The 13,269-nt window shown below is 37.2% G+C and overlaps 1 protein-coding gene across 4 annotated transcripts; it reads right to left on the reverse strand.

The window, feature by feature from the left end:
• Positions 1-371: 371 nt before the first annotated feature.
• On the reverse strand, positions 372-3,836 carry LOC133037864 (nonsense-mediated mRNA decay protein 2-like). Of its 4 annotated transcripts, none has more exons than XM_061115583.1 (4): positions 1,925-2,066; positions 1,300-1,822; positions 839-1,170; positions 372-734 (listed from the first exon to the last, which is right to left on the reverse strand). In XM_061115583.1, the coding sequence occupies exons 2-4, from the start codon at positions 1,795-1,797 to the stop codon at positions 509-511; spliced, it is 1,056 nt and encodes a 351-aa protein (XP_060971566.1). In that variant the 5' UTR covers positions 1,798-1,822; positions 1,925-2,066; the 3' UTR covers positions 372-508. The 4 variants fall into 4 exon arrangements, with proteins under 4 accessions (XP_060971566.1, XP_060971569.1, XP_060971568.1 ...); XM_061115585.1 differs by lacking the exon at positions 372-734 and adding exons at positions 2,365-3,414; positions 3,616-3,836 and having other exon boundaries at positions 1,078-1,822; positions 1,925-2,215; XM_061115586.1 differs by lacking the exon at positions 372-734 and having other exon boundaries at positions 743-1,170.
• Between the last annotated feature and the right edge of the window lie 9,433 nt (positions 3,837-13,269).

A 13,269-nucleotide genomic window follows, 5' to 3' on the forward strand; every position in this document is an offset into this window, starting at 1 on the left:
ATAGGGAACGGTTCCATAGTGCTAAACTTAGTTTCGTTGCGAAGGCCTTTGAAGTCTAACATAGAGAAGTAATATGGTAAAATAACAGAGAAAGGCTTGCAAGCCTCTTTGGCAGCAGTCATATACCTCCCAGAAACGCGATTGAATTGTACAGAATATATGCGCACATCAACTATGTTAAGACGACCACAAATCCAATGATCCTGTAATTTTACATTGATACGCATAACAACATGATCAACCAAATGCCAAGGAGTGGCACATAATATCTTACCACCTTGAATGTACTGGGCCACATTGTGAGAAAGAGACAACACCGATATATCGTTGTTTTTCTCAACAAACCTCTCATACAAAGTTGTTATGCTAGAACAAAAGAGGCAATCAGTTGTGGTGACTTTGATTTTCGGCTCGGCTGAGTACATTATTTTCTTACGAAGATAATAGAAAATGATGTCAATGTGCTGAACAAACAGATAAAAAAAAGTAAGTGAAAAAACATTCAAACTTATAAAAAACTAACAGAACAACACTTAAAAACATTAAAAAAAATAAATAAAAAAATAATATGTAAAATAATAATAATAATAAAATAAAAACTTACAGAATTGGTAAGGAAACAATTAGGGTAGGCAAGGTTGTGAAACCACATCTTGTTGCTGATGTCCTCAACACCAAAACGAAATGGCGGAAATATAGTGTCCTTACCCTTACAATACACATTAGTTGTTGTGCTAAAAAAACAAATAAAAAAATATCAAAACAGAAATGAAAAAATAAAAAATAAATAGAAAACAATAACAGATATACAACTGAAAACACCTACAAAAATACTTACTTAGATTTATGCTTTCTAAGACCTGAATCAACCCACTTGACAAACTCAGCTTCCAATTGCGGATCAACAGGTTCACCAATCTTGTTGTCCAACGGGCACAAACCACGCACATATTTAACGACCTTATACACAGAATCATCAGGAGAAACCGAGGATGAACCTGATTTAGATGCACCAGAAGCAAGCTCAATGAATGGGGATTTCAAAACAGCTCCTTTCTTCCGATCCCTCTTTTGAGGACGTAAAATAGGAGTCTCTTGAAAAACAACCATTTCAAGATCAGTCTTCTCAGAAGTCTCAACAGGAGCAGGGGCATGAGTTGAGGAACCAATCTAAAAAAGAGAAAGGATAAATAAAAAGACTTATTTTTAAATTTCAAACAGTACAATAAAAACACCATAAAAACAACAATAGAATACCAAATAAATACAAATATATAAAAAAAAAACATAAACACAAACCAAATTCTCCACAGCTTTAACAGCAGATGCAATTGTTGCATCAACATCAATGTTCTCCTCCCCACCTTGAGACTGTTCAGGCTGATAACAAAAAAAACAGTAAAAAACTATTAAAACAAACACAAAACACAGAAACACACAAAAAAAAGCACAAACAAAAATGATGTCCAAACAAGAAATACACCTGTTTGATCTCTGCAATAGGTTCCACAGGGTCAGAATTCTTGGCATCATCGACCTTGCCGGTATCATCATCCCTCGAAACAACCGCGGGGACAACAACACCCTCATCGTTACGAACATCGCCCGTGTGAGCCTCATCCTGACCAGCACCAACACCATCTCCACCCAGATCATCATCATCATCATCAGTTTCATCGTCATGATGATCATCTCCTTTGTCATCGTCGAATTTATCATCCTCGTCTTCCTCCGAAGTGGAATCTTCATCATCCTCATTTTCTGAAGTACGAAGAGCATCTTCAGACTGAGATCCATTGTGAGTGAGACCACCTTGGGATGACTGAGAAAAAAAAAATAAAAAATTAAGTAACTGTATAAAACAACATAAAAAACACTACTAAAAAAATAACAGAAAAAGTAATGACAATTAAAAAAAAAAAACCTCAATAAGAATGTCCAGCTTCTTGTTCATCTCAGCAACAGATTTCATAAGAATCCCTTGCTGGCTGACAACAACAGATAAACACTTTTTAAATTCCTCAAACTCAACTCGGGAGACATTCTCATGAGCAGTTGATGAAGAAGAACCCATCAAGCCAGGTTGACCAGCAGGCTTGGAACCACCTTTAATTTTGAATTTCACAGCCTCGGGAGTAGTCTCACCAGAGAAAAAATCAGTGAGGCTCAAACTCAATCTCTCAACGGAAGTTGGAGTGAGGTTTCTTAATTTTAACTGAAACAACAAAAACCAACAAAAAACAATATGCACATGAAACTGAAATTATAAAATAACAACAACAATAAAAACATAAAGTATAAGTAATGTATACAAAAACAACATTAAAACAACAGTGGAAAAATAATAAAAAACAACAGGATTACCTCTTTCAAAGACCGATCGAAAATGAGGGTGTTCATGACATCCATTTTCACCATACCCTCCTTGTCCTTGGGTAATTTAGGCCAATTCAAAATCCTTGGAATGCCAACATTTGAGTACAAGGATAGTTTCCCAATAACATACGGGCAACACTCGAAAAACCAGAATTGAATAGCCAAAGGAAAACCCAATAACCTGTAATACCCACCATCCTCGTCACTACGAACTACCCTCTTATAACCAGAATCTATCTTACCCTTCAAAGAATGCATAGTGATATCAAAACAATGCTTGCCCCACCCAAATTCATTATATCGACCACTATCCACAACATCTATTTCCTCAGACGAAACAACTTTACCAGGGGGACCACCTAACAAATAACACTGCACAAAATACAATACAGCCAACTTGACTGCAAGATCGTCGTTATCCTTAAGATTGTCAGCAATAAAAGCAGTCTGAATAGCACCCTTGGTAATTTTTTTGTACCCCTTAAAACAAGATTTGACCAATTCATTATCATCTTGCTTAAACTGATAAAAATCAGAATCAACATGACAATCTAACCCCGTGACCAACGCAAACTCTTCGATACTAAACCTAAGGTATTTCCCTTGGACACAAACCCAAAACTCCAACCCATTAGGCTGCTGAACCTCCCTCAACAGCAAACAATGAAGCAATTGGTAATGAATTATGTACTCAGGAATTCGAAGAAAATAACCAAACACAGATTTTGAAAAAATTTCCAATTGGCTTTCAGTTAAAATTCTCTTAATGTCACCAAGTACAGAGTAATAACCAGATGTTACTACTCTAGAATGATAAAATTGAGATCGAGTGTACTTGCATTCCCAATCCTAAAAAACAGAACAATGAAAACACTGATAAAACACCAAAAAACACTACGAAAATAACAACAACAAAAAAACAACAAAAAAACATAGAACAGAATGCATAACATGACAAACCTCAACAATCCTATTAACAGGAATTTCTTCAGAAACACCTGATGATGGCAACACCTTCACAGGGGATTTACCCTTGCCCTAAAATAAAAAATAACAACACCAACAAAACAACAAATAAAAAATTAACAAAAACACATAAATAAATCGAACAAGATATATAAAACAATTACAAATACATAAACAAAAACAAACAAATACCCAGATATATGAACTTCAAATATCGAATTTAACAAAAAAACAAAAAACCTCAAAAACAACAACAGATAAATAGTAAAATACCTTAACAGAAACAGGCGACTTAAGAAATTCAGAATCCAACTCAAAATCTGAGTCTGAATTTTCAACAACAGTTCGAGGTCTTTTTCCTCGAGTGTTCTTCGAAGGTCCAGCAATGGTTTTTCTTTTAACAGAAGGGGAAGTGGGGCTAGGAGGGTTCTCTTTCAGATTTTTTTTACCCATTTTTGATTTGGGTCTGGTTTTCTGTGATTGTTTTGTGGGTTTTGTAACTTTGGCTGGAGATGGTGATGAACGAGTAACGACCATTATGAAGAACTATGAAGGTATTTATAGACAAAAATAATAAAAATGGGAGGGAAAATGAGAGGGAAGTTTAAGATAGTGGGATGGGATTTGAAATTTTTTAAAATGAAAAAACTACCCACTATTACAATCGTCTAAGCAAACTGAAAATGGGGAAGAAGATGAACAGTTGAGGTGAGAGAGATTACAAATTACAAAAATTAGATTCGAAAATAATAAAAAAAAAATAAAAGAAAAATACATAAATACAACACTTTTTGATCAGAACACATAACCGTCAAATCAAAACAATTAATTTTTTTTTTTTTTAAAAAAAAAAAACATGGCAAAACCCTATCGTGACAAGTGGCAATGAAAATCAAACACACGGCTAAAGTTTAAAAGGCAGTAAACTGCCAAAAAAAAAACAGTATAAATGTTGTATTTGCCGTGGAACAGTATAAATGTAATAAAATGGGAAAAATCAGTAGTGGGTGTAAATTTCCCAAATAAAATGATTACTTTGATTGTTTTATTTAAGCCCATTTAGTATCGAACTTATTCAATTAATAATAATTATTTAATTAAGGTTAAATTACTCTCTTTTGAACCTTGTGTGAGAGTTACAACTCATTTGCCTTATTTAAATGATTGCATTAGGCTAATTATATTAGTTTAACCTAATTAAAATTGATTAGCAACATAATTAATTTTCAAAATATATGAAATTTATTTTTCATCATATTATTTTGAAATTAATTTAAGAAAAACACACTTAATTTAATGAAATTAATTCAAGATAAATTATACGTATTTTTAATTAAATGAAGAAGTTGTATCTAATTAGATTTTTCAAAATACTTAATTATTTAAAATTTCTTAAAAAATATATTTAAGTTAAAAATTAATTTTAGACCAACTGAAATTAAAATATTTTTTGAAAATGATAATTAAGTAGATTTTTCTAGATAATTAGTTATTCAGATATTTTTTGAAAATAGATTTATGTTAAAAATTAATTTCAGATCAACTTAAATTAGAATATTTTTCAAATTAAATTGATTAGTTCAAGATACTTAATTTGTTATTTAATTAAATTTTGAAATTATTTTTAAGTTAAAATTTAGTTATTTTAGAACAACTTAAATTAAATATTTTCAGGTATTTATTTTATTATATTTTAGTTTAATTTCGAAATTATACATAATATCATATATATAAAGATTTTTGAAATTTACATTAAAAGTTAAATTAAAGTTGAAAATTAATCTTTTTAGTGAATAACCAACTTAAATTAAGTAATTTTTATTATTAAAATATATAGATTATAAATGGTTAAATAAAAATAAATTTTCTCAAATAATGAGCTTTAAATATAAGAACATTCGATCTCCATTGTTGGTTCTACATAGTTCTTGTTTTAATGAGATTTATCCTTAATAGATGTTCATTCATTAGCAATTTAACGTCGTAGAATTTCGAAAGATAAGTATTGTTGTAAGTCTTTTATTCTTAGTAACGATCACCCCAATAGTGTCCCCTAAGAGTAGGGCTTACAAAGTATGAAACAATGGTAGAAGCTCATGAAATAGGAATGACCTTAATTCTCGCCTAAACGGGACAATGTCAGATTCTCTTTTCGATCGAATAAGAAGTTGCTAGAATGGTATCCATTTTAGATAAGCTGGCTACTCTATTCAATGAATGATATCTTTGACTCTCGCCTAAGCTTATACTAATATCATTTTGTTGAAAACCTTAGAAAATAATTGAATATATATTTTATTTTTAGTATTTTTACAAACATGTTTTCATTACTTGTTATTTTCTTAATATGTGTATGAATTTATTTGAACCAAGTAATTTATTTTTGTTTATTGATATTTATACTGTCAAAATATTGTTTAATAATCCTCACCCTAATCCTCATTTACTCTATGCCTTTGCAAATGAACTCTAAAGTGCAAAGATGACTCCTAGTTAGAGTATCACTTCACACTTGCTCTTGATGAACTTGAAATTCCAGAACTGTAATGACCGCTCTAGTAATGTGGATTAAAAAAGGCAATTAGCACTAATTTTTATTATTTTATTATTATTTGTGAATTAATTTTTAATGTGGACCCCAATATTTAGAAATAAATATTAGAGTTATAATTTCTAAATTCCGGAGATTTTATTAAACTCTAGGGGTATTATTTAGCTTATATGTGAAATATGTTAATTTTGTAATTTTTGCTCGGCGACAACGGAAAATGCGATGGATGGCTAGATTGATCACATGGGTAAGTTTAGAACCTTATTTCATAGTGGGAAATATTTTAGAGAAAATATTTTATCGGGATTGAGCGGGGTTATGAAATTGACCATTTTACCCCTAGCTTTAGAAATACCCTAGTTTTAAGTCTAAGGGCATTTTAGACTTTTTGTTTAATGATGGATTAGGTGGCTGTCCCTCTAGTTGACACCTAGCACATGACTTTTCAGCCATGAATTAATTAAGGAAAATCATTTTATTTGAGGGAAAAATCAAAGGAAAAACCAAAAACTCAAGAGAAGTTCTTTCTTCTCTCTTTCTCTCTTCGAAGGCAGCAAGGGCAAGGGATTTAGGGAGCTGAATTCTTGTGTTTTCAGCAAAGGATTCAAGAGGAATCAAGGCAAGGTAACCCTAGTTCTTCTCCCCTTAAGTTTTTGAAATTTTAGTTTAGTTTCACTTTGAATTTTTAGGTTTAGTGGCTGTTGGGTTTTGAATTGCTTAAGGTTTGAATTCTGGGGTTAGGTTGAGTTGATTTGAGTCCCTAGCTATTGTTTTTGATGCTTGAGATTGGTTTTAAGCAAGCTTGAGTTTTGAAACTCAAGCTTTGAGCTTTAATGGCATAAATTGAATTATTGGTTTGTTCTGTGATTTGTTGGTTGGAAATGGATGTCTATGCATTGTATAGGTATACTGGAGAGTTTGGTAAAGTTTGGGATTGAATTGAATCAAGGGGGATAATTTTTTGGTTCCCAGCAGTAGAACCGGAATTCCAGTTCTGGGTGGTCTGTACCAACTGGTCGACCGGTTGGTGACCCAGAACCGGGATGCCGGTTGGGAACCGGTCTACCTGTTGGGGGAATTTCCAGAACCCTAGTTTTGGCCAATTTTGAGATATTTAGGGTGTTGCCATGAGGTTTATCGATAGGGAAACTTTTAGTTTCAAGTTTTAAGTCCCGGAAAGTGATTTTGCGAGTCACTCATCTATATTACTATTATTGTGATTAGGGCATCCATCTAGCACGTGAATTCCGTTCAGGTCGGCCAGCACACTTGAATTCGCAAAACAGGTAAGAACTGTGTATAATGTATGATGTGATTATCTGAATGTATGTATATGTGTTTATATATGCATGCTTGAATTATGTTAAACACTACCAACACTTGTATGAATAAGTTATAGAGTGTATTGGTACAGTGATTGTTGTGATTATGAGTACGATACAGTGATACCAACACAAGCATGCAAAAATGCTAAGGTGTGTGGTACATCACTCAGTGTTACTCAGTGATCGGGATAAATCCTACCAACACTCGTACAGTGAGGTACGATGTGTATGTGGTATAGTGGTTATACCCTGGTAATGAACGTTCATACTCATCTGTTAAGCTCTGTAAATAGGTGTATGGGCGCCTATTTACAGGTCAGAAATTATATGGTATGTTATATGCATTTCTTACTGAGTCTGTTGACTCACAGTTTCTACTTCCATGTGTAGGTAAAGGAAAGGCGAAGGCTGAACAGGAATGAACCTGAGCTCGGATGAGATTGTACATGTCAAGCGGCGCGACCTGGAGTGTTCGGTCTCGGGACATCTGGGAGTTATATTTTGAAAGTCGTCGTGCGACCTGAGAATTTTGTATTTTGAAATGTAAAGTTTAAAAAGTAAATTTTACGAAGTTCGAAATCGGGATCCCGGGATTTGTAAATATTATATTATATTACAAAGTTTAATATTTAAAGCAAAAGTTTTAATTTGACACGTTTTTCGAGAAATTTCTTTGATTAGCAAAGATTGCACAATAATTGAAAAAGCACTGTAGCGTGCCTTAGCATTAGGGCGTTACAATTTTGGTATCAGAGCCGCCAGGTTTGTCTGCCGAAGCTTGCTATGACATGTACAATCTTCATCAGAGAAAGCTCGGTTCACGGTTCAGTAAACCCGTACTTGTTTAGTATTTTAAATAAATGTGAATGAGAAAGCATGTTAGGAAGCATATTAGATTTAAATTAAATATATTTCCTTAAAAAGAAAAGAAAGTGTGTTGCCTTTAAGTTATTAAGAGCGGTGTTAATTTTGATCGCTGTCTAACCTGCCTGGCTTATGGATTCGCAGGCTAAGTCCTATTAAATGGACGCCCCGCGAAATACAAGAAGTCAGGGTGGCATGGTTGAGACCAGAGGCGGTCAGGGGAATCCTCAAAATCCTCGTGGTCGCGGCCGTGGCCGTGGCAGAGCTCAGGGTGGTCGCCCTGTAAGTCCACCTCAAGCTCCTCCTGACTAGGAGCAAAGATTTGCTGAAATGCAAGAGAGGATCCGTCAGCAAGATGAAGAGATCCAAAGATTGAGGCAGCAGGGTCCTCCTGCCGTGCCTCCTCAAGAAGTTCAGGCCGTTGCAGTTCCTGCGGTGCCAGCAGAACAACCTGTTGTTGGCAACCGTATGGAACCGTTGTACGAAAGATTTCGAAAACCGGCACCTCCAGTGTTTCTGGGAGGCCCTGATGTGATGAAGGCCGAGCAGTGGCTTTCAATGATTGAACGCATCCTTAATTTCATGGGAGTGGTTGGAAATGACCGGGTGACCTGCGCCACTTTCCAGTTTCAGGAAGATGCTCTCGTGTGGTGGGAATTGATAACCCTCACTCGGGACGTCACGCTGATGACCTGGGAAGAATTTAGGGAGTTATTTAACTCCAAGTATTACAACGAAGCGGTTCGCAGTGCAAAGCGGAAAGAGTTCACTGATCTAGTTCAGACTGAGGGAATGTCAGTCACTGAGTACACAATGAAGTTTGATCGGTTGGCTAAATTGGCAGCAGGAATTGTGCCCACGGACTTCAGTAAGAAAGAAAAATATTTAGCGGGTTTGAGTGCGAAAATCCGGCATGATCTGGTTATTACCACTACTGAAGCAACCACGTATGCAGATATGGTTGAGAAGGCTTTGAGAGCCGAGGGTGCAGTAAAATTTCTTCAAGAGCCCCGGGTGACTCCGAGTGTTGGTGGAACCCCCACTGTTCCTACTCCTGTTTATGGTAGGGATGGTGGTGACTCCACCACTGAGCAGAAAAGAAAAGTTGTTCCAGCTTCTGGTGGCTCGGGGCAAAGCAAGCGGTTCCGTGGGAACCAAGGCAGAGGAGGACGCCAGGGTTACTCTTATCCTGAGTGTCCGAGGTGCAAGAAACATCATCCGGGAGAGTGTAACCGGAAGACATGCTTCCTGTGTGGCATGGTGGGGCATTTCAAGAAAGATTGCCCCCAGGCAAAGAAAGAGGAGCCGAAAGCCGAGGTGAAACCGGTTCCTGCTCGTGTGTTTGCCATTACCCAAGCTGATGCTGCAGCCAGTCCTTCTGTTGTGACAGGTCAGCTTCCCGTCAACAACTTGTTATTTACAGTATTATTTGACTCGGGAGCTACACGTTCATATGTGGCTACAAGAGTGATTGATCTTTTGGGTAGGCCTTGTGATATTTTAGAAAGAGGGTTTGGAACCCTAATGCCTAGCGGGGAATTGGTTATCTCTAATAGGCGTATTAGGTCTATGCCGATTAGGATCGAAGATAGGGAATTGAGTACTGACCTTATAGAATTGAAAATAACTGAGTTTGATATTATACTGGGAATGGATTTTCTATCCAAGTATTCGGCCAGTATAGATTGTAGGCGTAAAATGGTGATTTTTCAGCCGGAAGGTGAAGATCCATTTGTTTATGTTGGATCGGTTCAGGGGTCTCGGATCCCGGTTATTTCTGTGTTGAGAGCTAGGGATTTGCTATGCAATGGTTGTGTAGGATTTCTAGCGGTAGTATTTGACTCCAGCAGACCTGAAACATTTGGGCCTGAGGTAGTCCGGGTGGTGAAAGATTTTCTTGATGTGTTTCCCGAGGAATTGCCGGGATTGCCGCCACAGCGAGAAATTGACTTTGTAATTGATTTGGCACCTGGAGTCGAACCTGTTTCTAAAGCTCCATATAGGATGGCTCCAGCAGAACTCAAGGAGCTTAAGTTGCAACTTCAGGGGATGCTTGATATTGGGTTTATTCGACCCAGTGTATCGCCCTGGGGAGCTCCGGTTCTTTTTGTGAAAAAGAAAGATGGTTCCCTCAGAATGTGTATTGATTATCGGGAACTAAATAAGCTGACGATTAAGAACAAGTACCCGTTGCCCAGGATCGATGATCTGTTCGATCAGCTTCAGGGAAAGACAGTGTTTTCAAAGATTGATTTACGGTCGGGTTATCATCAACTCAGAATTCGGGAGGAGGACATACCGAAGACTGCTTTTAGAAACAGATATGGGCACTATGAGTTTCTGGTAATGTCGTTCGGATTGACTAATGCTCCTGCAGCCTTTATGGATCTCATGAATAGGGTGTTCAAGGATTTCCTCGATAACTGCGTTATAGTGTTTATCGATGACATTCTTGTATACTCTCAGTCAGAAGAGGAGCACGAGCATCATCTTCGAATGGTGTTACAGCGACTTAGGGATCACAAGCTGTATGCCAACTTCAAAAAGTGCGGATTCTTGTTGTCTGAGGTATCCTTTCTGGGTCATATTGTTGGGAAAAATGGAATTATGGTTGATCCAAACAAGATAGAATCAGTGAAGAATTGGCCGAGGCCCAAGTCTGTGACAGAAATTCGAAGTTTTCTCGGGTTAGCAGGGTATTATCGACGTTTCGTCGAAGGATTTTCAAAACTTTCTATGCCCCTAACCGAATTGACCAAGAAAAATCAGAGATTTGTATGGTCAGATAAGTGTGAGTCAAGCTTTCAGGAGTTGAAGCAGCGTTTGATAACAGCTCCGGTGTTAGCTTTGCCATCAGATCAAGAGAAATTTGTTGTGTATTGTGATGCATCCAGACAGGGTCTGGGATGTGTTTTGATGCAAGCTGGCAGAGTCATAGCTTATGCCTCTCGTCAACTGAAGGATTATGAGCAGAGTTACCCAACTCATGATTTAGAGCTCGCTGCTGTGGTTTTTGCTTTAAAGATATGGCGACATTATCTTTACGGTGAAAAGTGTGAAATTTATACTGATCATAAAAGTCTTAAATACTTTTTCACCCAAAAAGATTTGAATATGAGGCAGAGAAGGTGGTTGGAGTTAGTTAAAGACTACGATTGTGAAATACTGTATCACCCCGGGAAGGCCAATGTTGTGGGCGATGCTTTAAGCAGAAAAGGTCCCGGGCAAGTTTGTAATACGGTTATGATAGCTCCTCAACTAGCCTCGGAAATGGATAGTGCAGGAATTGAGTTCGTGGTCGGGAAATTACATAATTTAACACTCCAATCTGATCTGTTGGAGAGAATCAGAAAGGCACAACTAGAAGATCCCGAGCTAGTTAAAATTCGAGATGAAGTACTGGCTGGTCGGTCTAGAGGCTTTTCAGTCTCGAGCAGTGGATTGTTATTATATAAAGCTCGAGTTTGTGTTCCTAGTGTTGATGAGCTTAAGAAAGAAATACTGGATGAAGCTCACACCACGCCTTATTCGTTGCATCCGGGAACCACCAAGATGTATCAGGATTTGAAACCCTACTTCTGGTGGTATGGGATGAAAAGAGATGTGGTGGACTATGTGTCCAAGTGTTTAACCTGCCAGCAGATTAAGGCTGAACATCAGAGGCCGGCAGGGTTATTGCAACCTTTAGTCCTTCCAGAATGGAAGTGGGAGGACATCGCAATGGACTTTGTAACTGGTTTACCTAGAACTACAGGGATGTATGATTCTGTATGGGTCATTGTGGATAGATTTACAAAGTCGGCTCACTTTCTACCAGTGAAAGTTACCTATTCAGTGGATCAGTATGCTGAATTGTATGTGAAGGAGATAGTTCGTCTCCATGGAGCCCCTAAATCTATTGTATCAGATAGGGATCCAAAGTTCACATCGAAGTTTTGGGTGAGTCTTCAGAAGGCTATGGGTACCAAGTTAAAGTTTAGTACAGCCTTTCACCCTCAGACTGATGGTCAGTCAGAAAGAACTATCCAGATTTTGGAAGACCTACTGCGAGCCTGTGTCATGGACTTTGAGGGTTCGTGGAGTAAGTACTTGCCTTTAATTGAATTCTCCTACAACAACAGCTACCAAAGTACAATAGGGATGGCCCCCTACGAGATGTTATATGGTAGGAAATGTCGTTCTCCTATTCATTGGGACGAGACAGGAGAAAGGAAGTACCTGGGTCCAGAGTTGGTGCAAAAGACCAATGAAGCTATTGATAAGATCAAGGCTCGGATGCTTGCTTCTCAAAGCAGGCAGAAAAGTTATGCTGATCCGAAGCACAGAGATGTTACATTTCAGGCAGGGGAACATGTTTTCCTGCGGGTTTCACCAATGAAGGGTATTAGGCGCTTCGGGAAGAAGGGTAAGTTAAGCCCTAGGTTCATTGGGCCATTTCAGATACTCGAGAAGGTCGGGCAGGTAGCGTATCGGCTAGCCTTACCACCAGCATTATCAGCTGTTCATGACGTATTTCACATCTCTATGTTAAGGAAATACGTGTCAGACCCGACTCATGTCTTGAGTTATGAAGCCCTTGAACTACAACCAGACTTATCCTATGAAGAGCAACCTGTTCAGATTTTGGATAGGAAAGAAAAAGTTCTTCGCAACAAGACTATTACACTGGTTAACGTGCTCTGGAGGAACAGTAAGGTGGAAGAAGCCACCTGGGAATTAGAGTCAGATATGAAGACTCAACATCCAGAGCTATTCAGGTTAGATTTCGGGGACGAAATCCTATTAACGGGGGGATAATTGTAATGACCGCTCTAGTAATGTGGATTAAAAAAGGCAATTAGCACTAATTTTTATTATTTTATTATTATTTGTGAATTAATTTTTAATGTGGACCCCAATATTTAGAAATAAATATTAGAGTTATAATTTCTCAATTCCGGAGATTTTATTAAACTCTAGGGGTATTATTTAGCTTATATGTGAAATATGTTAATTTTGTAATTTTTTCTCGGCGACAACGGAAAATGCGATGGATGGCTAGATTGATCACATGGGTAAGTTTAGAACCTTATTTCATAGTGGGAAATATTTTAGAGAAAATATTTTATCGGGATTGAGCGGGGTTATGAAATTGACCATTTTACCCCTAGCTTTAGAAATACCCTAGTTTTAAGTCTAAGGGCATTT

Source organism: Cannabis sativa, chromosome 5 (assembly GCF_029168945.1).
Source record: "Cannabis sativa cultivar Pink pepper isolate KNU-18-1 chromosome 5, ASM2916894v1, whole genome shotgun sequence".
Classification (NCBI taxonomy): domain Eukaryota; kingdom Viridiplantae; phylum Streptophyta; class Magnoliopsida; order Rosales; family Cannabaceae; genus Cannabis; species Cannabis sativa.

Coding starts and splice junctions, on each gene's coding strand:
- LOC133037864 (XM_061115583.1), bottom strand. CDS start 1,797: ATGGATCTCAGTCTGAAGATGCTCTTCGTACTTCAGAAAATGAGGATG. Junction 1,171..1,299: donor TTAAAGCTGTGGAGAATTTG/GTTTGTGTTTAT, acceptor TCTCTTTTTTAG/ATTGGTTCCTCAACTCATGC. Junction 735..838: donor CTTAGAAAGCATAAATCTAA/GTAAGTATTTTT, acceptor TTGTTTTTTTAG/CACAACAACTAATGTGTATT.